Below are 12,852 nucleotides of genomic sequence, written 5' to 3'. Positions count from 1 at the left end.
TGGCTCCTGCTCTCTACCCAGCCCAAGCCGTGGTGCATGCAGACGGGCTCGCCACCCCCCGGCATGCAGCAGGGGCACCGTGGGGGCCAGATTCGCTGCACGGCTGCTGCTACCAGTCCACCCCGCAACCACTGCCAGACACAGAGGGCGGTCGGGGGAGCCTCTGGGGACCAACCCAACACCCCAGCGTTTGGGGCGCACTCGATCAGACAGATGGGGTGGGGCCGCGGGCAGGCAGGGAGCAGCATCCAAGAATGAGACCAGTGGCCAGGGCCAGGATCATGGGAGACCCTGCTGCCTGCTCCGTCGGGAGCCCCTGGCGATGGGTGCAAGGCAGATAGGACCAATTCCCCCTGTCCCTGCCGTGCCAGCTCAGCACCACCCCACACCCACCAGAGCTCACCGAAACTCCTTAAGTGGCTCTTCGGCCCCAATGACTGCCCACCTGAGTCCAAGAGAGGCTGCCTCCTTGCTGAAGCCCTGGGTGAAACTGGGGTGCAGCAATACAGGGCTGCCTGGGTCTAGCCCAAGAGCTGCGCTGAAGTCAAGGGGAAGCTACTGCTAATTCCCCAAGTCACCAACAGACCGGTCCAGGCAGCCCCCGGCATTCGCTGGCCCTGCCTGTGCAAACCCCTGTGCAGACGTTCCCACAGGTCACCACTGCTAGCATTGTCCAAGGCCCCGGTGCATGATGGGAACAGGCTGATTTGCTCCGTGCCATTGACTTTGCAAGGCATCCCTGGCCATCCCAGCCATTGCACGCTGAGATGCTGCAGAGGTGAGCCCAGAAGCTCTTCATCGCAGCTCCGCCAAATGCAGGGAGGGCAGGCAATGGGAGCTCGTACCTGCTCAGCCTCTCCACGGTCATGCTCTGCTCTGGGCAGCCCCGGGCACTGGCTCCCGTGCTTGGCCACGCAACCTTTGGATGGAGACAACTCGCACACGTGCAGAGAGAGGATGGCACCGCCAGTTTTAAGCCACAAAATGCCACCTTGTCCTGTGGCCCAGGCTGCTCCATGCAAAGTTGCTTCAGGGAGCCTGGTGAAACTAACCCCTGGGAACGGTGCTGCTTGGGGGCTCTGCTCATACTGGGTCACCCGGGTCTTGCCCCCAATGGGGCGAGCTCTAGGCTCTGCTCAGGGACCCCAGGCACATCCCACACTGGCCCAGTGACCCCTTAGTTATCAGCTGGAATCAGTTCCTCCCAGTCCCATGACTTAAAAGACCTGCTTCCCCTCTCATCAGCCTTGACCCCAATGTCCCCATCCACCCCCCACAGCTAGGACCCCATCAAGCCCTGCTGCCACTCCTCTAGCTCTCCAAATAGTCCCCAGTTCCCCCTCAGTGCCAGCCCTGCCATCATCCCAGTGGAGTTGACAGCCCCCCCTCACATCCCTCCAGCCACCAGGACAGCCCGGGGTGTGGGGACCCCACAGCAAAGCCCCAGCAAGCCCTTGCAGGCTTCCCCCTGCTGCCCTCACCCCGGGACCCCCCTTTCGTACTTCCAGCTCCCTCAGGAGCCGAGCCCTGGTCACAAACCAGCATGAACGATCAAGCCCAGTGCGGCACCAATCCAGACCCACAGCAAAGCTGTCTAGGAGTGCATCCAACAGCCCAGGAGGAGGCAGGTGCATGAACCCCCACAGCAGTGGACTTGCACTGCACACCCCATGCAGCCAGGGACCCCGGGCAGAGCGCCCCAATGCTGGGTCCTTCTTGTACCATAAGGAGACCCAGCAAAGGATAGCAAGCATGAGGAACCAGACTCCAGAGCCTTGCAAAGGCTGGAGCACAGGTTCAACTGGATCAGAGCAAGGCCCCTTTGCTTTGTGCCCTCAGCTCCCCAGTGCACCAGACACACCACAGCTCACCCGTGCCCCAGGCAGGTGGTAATAGCCACACGCGCTCCCTTCCCGGCCTGTGCTTTCCCAGCCTGGGACCAAGGCACCCTTGTTTCTGTTCCAGCATCATGAAACGTGTTCAGAGCAATGATCCTGTCTGTTATCTGGCAGCAAGCGCCCTCTCACCAGGTAGGTTCTGGAAGGATGATGCAAGCCGTGCTTTCATGGTCCTGGAAGAAATATATCCTCCCCGAGTCTCTCTCTGGCTTGCCATTGCTCCTTGAGCCTGACCTCTCCCATTGCAAAGGGCCTTGCAAATCCGCGTTGCAAAGGCCCCGTGACTGAGCAGCAAAGCAGCTTTCACATCAAAGCAGAGGCTTCTCTGCAGCTCCCCGGCAAGACAGTACTCACCTGCCTTGGGTCTCCACAGCCTGGCTGCTGCTTCGCCCGGGATCTGGCACAGCCCTTCTCCAGCCCAGATGCTCTCCCACCTCTGCAGGGGAGTCAAAGTCCCAAAGCAACAGCAAACGAGGAGCTCCAAAGAGGCCAGCAGGTCCCTGCCTTTCCCCCCTGGCATCAGTCTTCAAACAAGCAAGCAGCTGCTCGTGCCCCCAGGCTGCAGAAAGGCTCCTACCCCCGTACCTGGCAGCCTCCTGGCCACAGCTGCTACTGCATTTCCCCCAGAGGGAAAAACAATACCTCTTCCCCTTGCAGCAGCCAGCTCCTGCTTGGGCAGGTGTGGCAGGTCTGGGCTAATTGAGTCCTCAGCCCTCGTTAACCCGCTGCTGGACAGGTGAGTGCAGACAAGCTCTTCTACCTGCCCTCAACACAGAGCGATGTGCTGGCGGCTGCTGTCAGGACTCGGGGCCTTTTTCCAGGGCCGGTGGTGGCCTTAGGGCCATCTGGGGCCCCTTTAGAGGCTTAATTTTGATGACCTATAAGCAAGTTGGACATTTTCGATTTCAATTTTACTTTGCCCTATCCGTCAGGGCAGAGGCAGAAAAGGATCTTGGAGTCATCATTGATGCCAAGATGAACATGGGCCGGCAGTGTGGGGACGTGGTCAGGAAGGCCAACCGCACCTTGTCGTGCATCCACAGATGCATCTCGAGCAGGTCCAGGGAGGTGATCCTCCCCCTCTATGTGGCACTGGTCAGGCCACAGCTGGAGTACTGCGTCCAGTTCTGGGTGCCGCACTTCAGGAGGGATGTGGACAGCATGGAGAGGGTCCAGAGGAGGCCACTCGCATGGTCAGGGGGCAGCAGGGCAGACCCTATGAGGAGAGGCGACGGGACCTGAACCTGTTCAGCCTCCACAAGAGAAGGCTGAGGGGGATCTAGTGGCCTGTTACAAACTAGTCAGAGGGGACCAGCAGGCACTGGGGGAGTCCCTGTTCCCCCAAGCACCGCCAGGAGTGACCAGGAATAACGGTCACAAGCTGGCAGAGGGGAGATTTAGGCTAGACATCAGGAGGCACGACTTCATGGTCAGGGCGGCTAGGATCTGAAACCAACTTCCAAGAGAAGTGGTGCTGGCTCCTACCCTGGGGGTCTTTAAGAGGAGCCTGGATGAACACCTTGCTGGGGTCGTTTGACCCCAGTACTTTTTCCTGCCATGGCAGGGGGTCGGACTCAATGATCTGCACATGTCCCTTCTGACCCTAGAAACTATGAAACTTATTCATAATTTGAAGAAAGAACAAAGTTTTAAATAACTTCACCCCCCCAAAAAAAATTTGTTGCAAAATTTTGGGGCCTGTTTTGCACTCCCCCAAGGCTGCTACTGCCAGGCCTTTAGGTGGTCGCCTGCAGCCAGAGCCCAGTATGAAGGGGATTCCCTATGGGAAGAGACTGAAGAGGCCAGGCCTGCTCCATTTAGAAAAGAGATGCTTGGGGGGCACATGAGAAGAGTTTACACCATACTAAATAGCAAAGATAAAATCACTAGGTATTTATTATGGACTCGCCATCGCCAGACAAGAACCAGGGGTCACAACATGAAACTAGGAGGCAGTCTGTTTAAAATGAATACCTAAAAGTTGTTTTTCACCAAGCGTGTCGTTAAAAGGTAGGACTTGTTGCCACCAGCTGTGCTGGAAGCTGAGTTTAGCCAGAATCAAGGAGGGACTGAACATGAACTTGGAGACCAGGTGCATTAGGAGCTCTGGAGCAGGGGAGTAAGGGGCATCAGGCCTTCCTAGACCTTCAATGCTGGAGGCTGCAACAGAGAGAGGAATGGAGGGGAAAAAACCCAGTCGTGCCCTGTTCACTCTCCCTATTTGGCACTTCAGGGACTCGTAGGAAAAAGGCCCCACCCGTGAAACTATAACAGGGTCACCTAGGAGACTGGGCACGAGGACTGCTGCTCTGACCCAGGACGTGGCAGCTCTTATGGGCTGTTAGGAGCAGTCACATTCAGGTGACACATGCACCAAGCCGGGGCTCCAGGTGGGAGAGCTGGGAGTAGGCCCTGCATCAGGAAAGAAGCAGCACACAGCCGTGGGGGTTGCTTTCACACACACTTTAGGGCAGCAAGAATGAGACGTGCTGCACACAGCAGGAGCACAACGGCACCAGCCATCACCCCCGACTCAGCTGCAAGGACAGAGCTAAGGCAGGGGGGAGGCAGACCCCCAGTTTCCCTCTCCCCAGTCTCACTGGAGTTGTCCCCAGGCCAAGCTCGGAGTCGTGCCCAGTGCCCGGCTACAAAACGCACAAGGTGCAGCGACCTGGGCGGCTGCTCAGCTCCTTTGCTTGGCACCGCAATTGGGAGAAACAACTGCCTGATCCTGAAATAGAGCTGTGGGGCAGGATTTTGGCCCTATGGTAGAAGTCCCACTACTCCGGTGGTGTCTGTGCTTTCCCTCTACAAGCAGAGTTAACATACACCAGCTGCAAAACCTTTGCTTCCTTCATCATATCCCCTGAAATCCCTCACACACCCCCATTTCCACCCCAGGCATTTACACGCACCCATGGTAGCTGTCTCTACCCATGGCTCTCCTTATGCATCTCCTACCATCTCATAGCCTCGTGCCCTTCAGTGGAAGAGGCAATGCTTGGCACACCAGAAGCAACTTGTGCATGTCTAGCCTGCTATGAACCAGCTCAGCAGGATGATGAAGACCATCCCACCGGAGAGGAGCTCTGCCCACTGTCAGGAAAAGCACCAAAGAAAACAGATGCTCTCTGGCATGTCACACCTTGCATCCACCCTATGCCTCCAACAAGCAGATGGGTTTATTTTGCAATGCTGTGTGCATAACACATCAGGCAACCCCCTAAGCCGCTGAAATTGATGCCTGTGTCCCTCAATCCACCCACAATGAGAAGCATATTATACCAGGGCTGTATTCATTTTTGGAGATGAAGGTTTTAGAGCCTTGTCTTGTCTTCCTCCACATCTTTGCACTTCCGTTGTCATCTGTCAAAGAAGCCGGAGAGTCAATGATCCCGGCAGACACCATCGTGTTGCTTTAATTTTCTCTGCAGGATTCGTGGCTGGGATTGTTCAAGGTCTCGTGGCATGGCACATCAAGAGCAGGTTGGGTTTTTTTTTCCTGTTCCCATAAGATGTGCTATTCCCTTGCCTCTGCCCCCAGTATGTACGTGAGGGTGGAAGTTCAATGGGCTGGACTCTTATCTAGGAGAGACCAGCATGAACTGCACTGCAGGGGATGCAACTACCCCATAGTCCACCACGGGCAACGCGACCCCAGGGCTCTTTCCAGACAGGAGATAATGAAAAAAGACACCGTTAGTTGGAGGGAATGGGAGAGGGAACAGATATGAAATCTGAAGCTGCCTTTAATTCACCGTCTGGGCAGGGAAGAAGCTGCCGACAGTAGGCACTTTTTAAGACTCTCCAGGCTCCAAGACTGCTCCATGCACTCACTATTATGCTTTGCCACCCATTTTGCCACCTCCAGCGATGCTCCTTGCAGGAATAGCTTGGGCACAGGCTCATTTTCCAGGTCAAAGGCAGACCCACAGCATTTGATGGAGATCACCCACCCAACTCTTCAAAGCAGCAGCTCCCCTCCTGGTTGCAACAGGCTGGGGGGGGGCGTTTACAATTCCCCACATGTCTAACCCCAAAGGGGAACATGAACACATGCACGTGTTGCCTCTGGTTCCCACACCTGGGGTTTCTCTGCTGGGTCTGGAAGCTTTTCCCTCTGACCCCTGCCCTTGGGGATCCCATCTCACCATTGACAAGAGATGCCGGCTAGTCTTCCCCTCCCCACCAGTACAGCAGTCCCTAAGCAAATGTCTGTTGCAGATCCCACATATCTCACAGTCCAAACTACAAGCCCTTCTGCAATTGAAAAAGGGGTCCCTTTTTATATGTCTCTACCCAAGGAAGGATTCTTGTTGTCGGGAATTAGCTACCTGAAGAGTGAGGGGCTTCCTGAGCATTGCAAGGAGTTGGTGACGCCATTCAGCAAGACTACACAGCGCGGTTTCCCCATCTCTGACCTCCGGCCCGTGCTAGCAGCTGATTGCAGATTCAAGCGTGAAGCTGGCACTTCCACAAACCTGAAAGTCATGCGTGACCCTCAGTGCAGTGGGAGCTACCAAAGGATGCTTCCCTACGGCGAAACAGCCCCATTAGCTGATAATGCACCCTGCCTCGATATCCTGCAGATCATTTTGCAGTGCTCTCCACTGTATCCTACCAGCATATAAGAAAACCTACTACTTAATGAGGTGTAAAACTAATTATTATGAAATAAAACTAGCTGTTCGCAACGTGGAGGGAAAAAAAGAGGAAAAAAAAAATCATGTTTTCATGCCCTATTTTCTCTGAAAACGTGCGCCTTTCCCATCATCTAACATGCTCTGGGAAAGTAAAAATAAATACTCTTCACAGCAGAGTGCTGGCTTGGAAGCCTGCAATTCCAATAAGAAAGAAACCCTACAGCTTAATGGGCCCTAAATGCTCAACATCTTTCTCACTTAATGTAAAATCCATCTGATGTAATAGCCGTGCCTCAACTATATCCATTTTTTCTATTAAAAGTTAATTTTCTGAGCTGGCAGAGCAATGCAAGCATTAAATTATTAAGAAGGCAATAACCTCTATCAACTTTCCAGAATCAGAGAGGTTCTCAGGCCAGCTACCCACCAAAAAAACGAACTAAAACCCCCACCCTTATATACCCGCATCAAGACTGGCCGTGGAGCATGGCAAGATGGCACCACCAATCAATTATAAGTTGTACTTTATTGATGTTGCTTTGCTGTTTCGTGGAACGGATCCCAATCTCTCCTGCGAGTCACCCGTCAGATGCATTTCATTTAGAGCTGACATTTTTTGTGACCTTGCAGCTCTGCTTTCATTTATCATCGATGTTTGTTCCCGGAGGCATAAATAATGAAAACGTCCTTTGCCATGTAGGTGATGCCACACGCTTGATTATGCTAAACATTTGCATTACCGCTGCAGCGAGAGCCCCACTGATAAATAGATGCAATCCAGATTTTATTGCCACCTTCACAAGTCACTCGAGCCCGGAAGCAGGTACACCAGGCCGGCGAAGTCTCCACTGGAACAGGCTCGTGCCTGGAGATCTGTTTTCCACATGACTGAAATAACATCCAAAGTTCAAATTCAAGTCTCCTGAGAAGAGCTGGATTTCTTGCAAAGCAGCATCCTGCAGAAGAGCCGTTCAGTGCTGACACCATCAGGAAAACCCAGTAGAGATGATACGAGACGATCCAGAGCACCCATTTGCAACTGCATTCAAATGTCCTCCCTCTGGCTACGTTCAAATCTCAGTCGTTTTAAGGACCTTGCTTCTGTTTCCAGAAGAGTACCTGTGCCTCAGCACCGTGCTACCCTGCTAGCAGGAACGAGAGGACATGCTAGCAATCCAGAACCAGAGCCACAGGTGGCCCTGGCATGATGCTCAGTCTCCCGAGTTTTAGGTGCACATCTGCAGAGTGAGTGAGGCCTGTAGCTCTATCATCAATCGACAGGAAGAGTGAAGCACCTGGAAATGCGGACGACAGCAGGAGCTTGGGAAGGGGAGGGAGAAGCCAACAGGAAATGCTGAAGGGAAGGGTGTATCTCTTGGATTTAGGCACCTGTGGGGCACTGAAAGCCAATCCCGGGCTACAGCGCCTACGTGATACCTTCGCATGCAAGGGGCTGCCCTAAGAGGAGCCCATGGCAGGCAGTAAACTATGGCTTCACACAGCAAACTATGGCTAGACCCTGCACCCAGGAAATGGGAGACCTGGGCCTCCCAGGCTGGGGGGATTCGAACCCTCATCTGCCGCTGCTCAGGGGAGTGCTCTCACCTGCGGACTAGACACGGCTGGGGCAGCCACCTCCAGCCGGGGATGGCAGAGCTCATAGGAAAGGGAAAAGCAAGAAAGAGCCAGAGCGCACAGAGTGGAGGAGAAGGCATCAAGCAGGAGGGATGATTGCTGTCGTTGGTGACTAGAGGGATGTGTCCTCCATCCTGCTCTAGGGGCGTCTCATGCACTGGGTAAGGGGCATGGGCAATAACTAACCCTGCAAAACAGAGAGCAGGTAGCCACATTAGTCTGCTGTCAGGACAGAGGCAAGGCAGGGCAACACCTTAGAGACTGACTGGCTCAAGAGAGGCAGAAGCTTCTGTAGGTAGCAGTCAACTTCAGAGGCATCTGATGGACTCATACAAAATTCAGCTGGAAGGGACCTCAGGAGGTCACATCTAGTCCAACCCCCTGCTCCAGGCAGGACCAGCCTCAACTACATCATCCCAGCCAAGGCTTTGTCTTAAACACCTCCAAGGATGAAGACTCCACCACCTCTCTGGGTAAAAGCTCTGATGAACCTGCCTGTTGTTTACAAAAGCTTCTCTGAACCAGTCGGTCCCTAAAGTGCCATCCTGCCCCACCGCACTGCACCCGCAGAACGCAAGAGATGCCACATGCTGGCTCAGCCCCATCTCTCACTGTGGCAGGACGGGTGCCACGGGAAAAAATATTTATGCAGGACCTACGCAGCAACTTGTCCCTTGTCCCTCTTCCTTCACCACCCCTGGTGTTTGCAGGTGTAGGAAGTCCTCATCTGGAGGCAGCAGCTGTGTTCAATATCCACCAATGGGTCCCTCTCTAATCCTTTTGAACCTGGTTAAATTGTCAGGCTCTACAACAGCCCCTCACACGCGGGTCTTGATGTTCCTGCGTGACCAGCATTCAAGAGGATGCTGCCAGCACTGCCGGACCCCAACGTTAGTGCACGCTTCAAAGGTGGGAGAGAAGGAACATGTTTAAGGAGCAGGTTGTTCTCGAGCAAATTTCAACTGAGTGCAAGAGTCACAAAAATCACTTATTAAAAAAAAAAAAAAAAAATGATGATGATAGAAAAGATAATGTTCCTCCCAGGGAAATTCAGCAGAAAGGAGTTATTTTGCTTAATGAATACAAAGGCTGCTCCAAAGGGCTTCAGTTGCAATCTCCAGTAGATGGGGTGCTTGTAGCTCAAATGTACGGAGAATTTCTTGGCAAGTCAATCGAGGAAAGCACCTGCAAAGGTCTGGTACTGACTACTGGGGGCCGGTACTTATGGTACACTGAGCAAACTGCTTGCAGGACAGCTGCAAACTCTTGCTCCAAGACACTAACTTCCATGAGGTCCCCAAGGGAAGAGTCATCATCCCAGGGACTGTTTAATGCAGGATTTCATGAAGCTCAATTTATGCTTCCCATCCCTCTCCCAATCTTACCGCGCTCCCCTGCTTCATGGACATATTTATGCTAGAGAAATTCAGATGCAGCTACAGATTCGGCCTTTCCCTTTCAGGGTCACCAGTTCAACTCCAGTAAATGTTGGCAGCGCTTGTGAGCGAACATCCCAAGGATGCTTGGTTCCCTCTGAGAGGCAAAACAGCCATTTGGATGTGAAGTTGACCCCTGCCCCTCCACAGCTGATGCTTTCTCCTTTTTTTTTGGCTGTACCAACAGACAAATTGAATTAAACGCTCAGTTTGGAAGTGCTCAGAAATTGATAGTGATGGGCCAGCCCATAGGATTTCAGAGGGGCAAACTTCTTCATCCAAGACTAGTAGCCTTATGCCTTTCACAAGCGCTGAAAACTCCCCAAGTTGCTGTTCTCAAGCAGAAATCTTGGCTATTGTGTATCAATTATTGTACAGAGCCGAAAAGGAAGGCTAATACTCTCTGCTACCCACAGATGAACTTCCTAACAGCCAAGGTAATACACTTCTTTCACGTTGGTACCATCATCATTACAAGGAAAAAAAAACCACTTTATTGTTATGTAATATGGGAGAAATTAAAAAAAAAAAAAATACATAAAATCCCCCCCCCCCCCAAGGACAAAAAAAAAAAAAAAAAAAAACCCCCCCCCCCCCAAGGACAAATACAATAGCAAAATATACCAGCATTAGTATAACAATCAGTTTCTCTCCAGACAGAGCTTCAAGTAGTGAGATTAGGAAAGAATTTAACTAGGAACTAAAAGTACACTTGGTGAATTGATGCTTCCTATGGGATTCCCCCTGGAAATTAAAGGAAAGCAGCCGTGGATCAGATGTCACACCACAGCGAAGTACTTATTAAACCTTAAAAATGGATTGTCAAAGCAGCTTGTTCTACAAATGCATCTCAATGCCTCTGTATCTCCTTTGCCAAGCTTTCATTTCAGTGATACAAGCCAGGCCCCAGAGCCAGAGACCCAGACTCAGAGCATAGACAAAGGACTCTGCTGGAAAATAGAAAAACTTGAAAGTTGCAAAAGTTAACCTTGCCTTGTGAACAGAAGTCAGATCATGCACACACACACTTGCTTTACACCTCAAATTTCCTATTTCCCCCCACAAAGACAAATTTTGTCTTGTTCTACATCAGTTAGATCTCATACACACACGCTTACTTTACAACCTTCAAGTTTCCTACTTCCCAACCCCCACCCCCAGAAAAGCCAAATTTTGTCTTGTTCTACATCAGGATGCCAGGTGCCTGTTTGCTACTTACAGGCTAAAATGCTAATGACAGAATAATTTGAAGCTAACAAGAGGACTCATGTAGTGAGGAGCATCACATGCAACAGGTAGAACGTACAGGGTCAGGTAAGACATGAAAAACGATGACACCCTTCTTTGTAAATAGCCGTGCATTTCAGTGACGTTTTCCTTTAAACTGTTCCCAACTGCTGGATTTTTCTTTTGCTGAACTTGCATTTAGATGCTTTATCCTTTGGTATTATTGCACTGAAAGATGAAGCCCCACCTTGTTTAACATGTAAATCCCAAGCCAGTTAGATTTCTTATGGTATGAATGTTACTATTTGCAGCTTCCCCATAAATAATCAAGAATTGATTACAGTCCATAATTTACATGGTTAATAAAAACCAGACATCTTAAACCTTTGCTAGAAAAGGGCTGACCATGTGACACTTGAATTATTGATGGACAAACTTATCCAAAGAGTTCAACTATGTCAGGCGTGAGCAACATCTGGCCTGCGGGCCAGACTGGGTCCGCGGCAGGCTCCGTCTTTCCAGCAGCCCCTGCCTGCGTCGCTGCAGCCAGTTTCCCAGCAGCGCCGGCACTGGGCAGGGAGATGCACTGGGAGTGGGATCTTGCAGTGCTGATAGCATGGGCCAGACCCGAGGCAGAGCTGCAAGATCCCAGCCCCAGCCCCAGAGTCCAGCTGCCTGCCCTGCCAGCACTGCGGGAGCCGGTCTCCATGGAAACCCCAGCCCCATGCTGTCACCACACCAGGGCTGCTGGGGTCTCCAGGGAAAGTGCCTGCAGCAATGCAGGCAGGGGATGCTGGGAAATGGAGTCTGCTGCGGGTCCAATCCAGCCTGCAGGCCAGGCTTTGCCCACCCTTGGTCTACGTCCATCTTATGCACGCTGAAGTAGGAAATGATTATAAAAACATACAAATCTCACTGCAACATTTAAGGTTGCAACGCTGTTCTACCATTGTAATCTACTCCAGTCCTGCTGTTGCTTAGCCTAGTAATTGGAGTTAAAAAGCATTCATGAAAAAATAGCTCTTGTAAAAAAAAAAAAAAAGTCATACAAGTTAGTATTTGATAGGAAAGAACCTGGTATTTGTACCACTAGTAAAAAGCAAAAGGCACCAAGTCTTAAAAATTACTTAAATAGCAAATGCAACTTGGCCAGCCAAGTTACCACGTAGACTTTGACACCATCAGTCTTGTTATGTAGTCGACACACCGCAGATTTTGAAACTAGTCTTGGTCAGTTAATATGACCGGCAAAAGAAGAAAAAGAAAACACACTTTTTAACCAGAAGAAAAATGCAAATAGCCACAGTATTTCAGCCAAGGTCACTTCAGTTTAGCCTTAGATCTTCATTCACACTTTGTCAGTTAACAATAGGATCAAGCTGAAGTTTTGGGATGTGGGTTTTAAGAGTGGTCAATCCGACATTAAAAAAAATGAATTGCCATGTCATCATTTTGACTGCCAGCTCATACACCAATTGTAAGATACGTTCAGAGTCCACTTATCTGAAGCGCCTGATTTGAACTTCATTTATCCTATTGTTCTATTTTACAAGGAGTAAATGGATTCCAGCCACCTCACATCTGCTTCCTACTTGGAATAAATATTTCTTAGGGGGTTTTTTGTTTTGTTTTTACAGTTAAGAACATCACAATAAGATAAAGCTCGCAAAGGTTAACACTCCTGTAATCACAGTGCTCTTCCTGGATGCAGCAGTTGGGCGTTGCGGAGGCGCAGCACTGAGCACACTAACATACAAGCCCCTGTCTCATGCGGATGATCTGAAGCAACGCAGCTTGGACATCTTCATCCATGTGACCCTGGAGCGGACAAAAAAAACAAAACAAGGGACTGCACCGTTCAGGACTCCATAGTTTCATAGTTTCATAGATTAAGGGTCGGAAGGGACCTAGTAGATCTTCTAGCCCGACCCCCCGCCAGGGCGGGAGAACAACAAAATCCCAAAACAAGAAACGGGACTCAAATGAGTCCAGCCAGGTAGGCATCCAGCCTCT

General features: G+C 51.2%; 1 protein-coding gene across 2 annotated transcripts in view; it reads right to left on the bottom strand.

The window, feature by feature from the left end:
• Positions 1-11,897: 11,897 nt before the first annotated feature.
• Positions 11,898-12,852, bottom strand: part of UACA (uveal autoantigen with coiled-coil domains and ankyrin repeats) — a 64,128-nt gene continuing 63,173 nt past the window's right edge. For both annotated transcript variants that reach the window (XM_019503900.1, XM_019503901.1), the window contains exon 19: positions 11,898-12,657. In XM_019503900.1, the coding sequence (XP_019359445.1) occupies positions 12,586-12,657 (72 nt within the window). In that variant the 3' untranslated portion in view covers positions 11,898-12,585. The remainder of the gene's footprint in view (positions 12,658-12,852) is intronic.

The sequence above is a fragment of the Gavialis gangeticus genome, unplaced genomic scaffold, assembly GCF_001723915.1.
Source record: "Gavialis gangeticus isolate Ggan-Ray unplaced genomic scaffold, GavGan_comp1, whole genome shotgun sequence".
NCBI classification, from domain to species: Eukaryota; Metazoa; Chordata; order Crocodylia; family Gavialidae; genus Gavialis; species Gavialis gangeticus.
The sequence above is the reverse complement of the archived record's forward strand: the minus strand, read 5'-3'. Positions and strand labels throughout refer to the sequence as shown.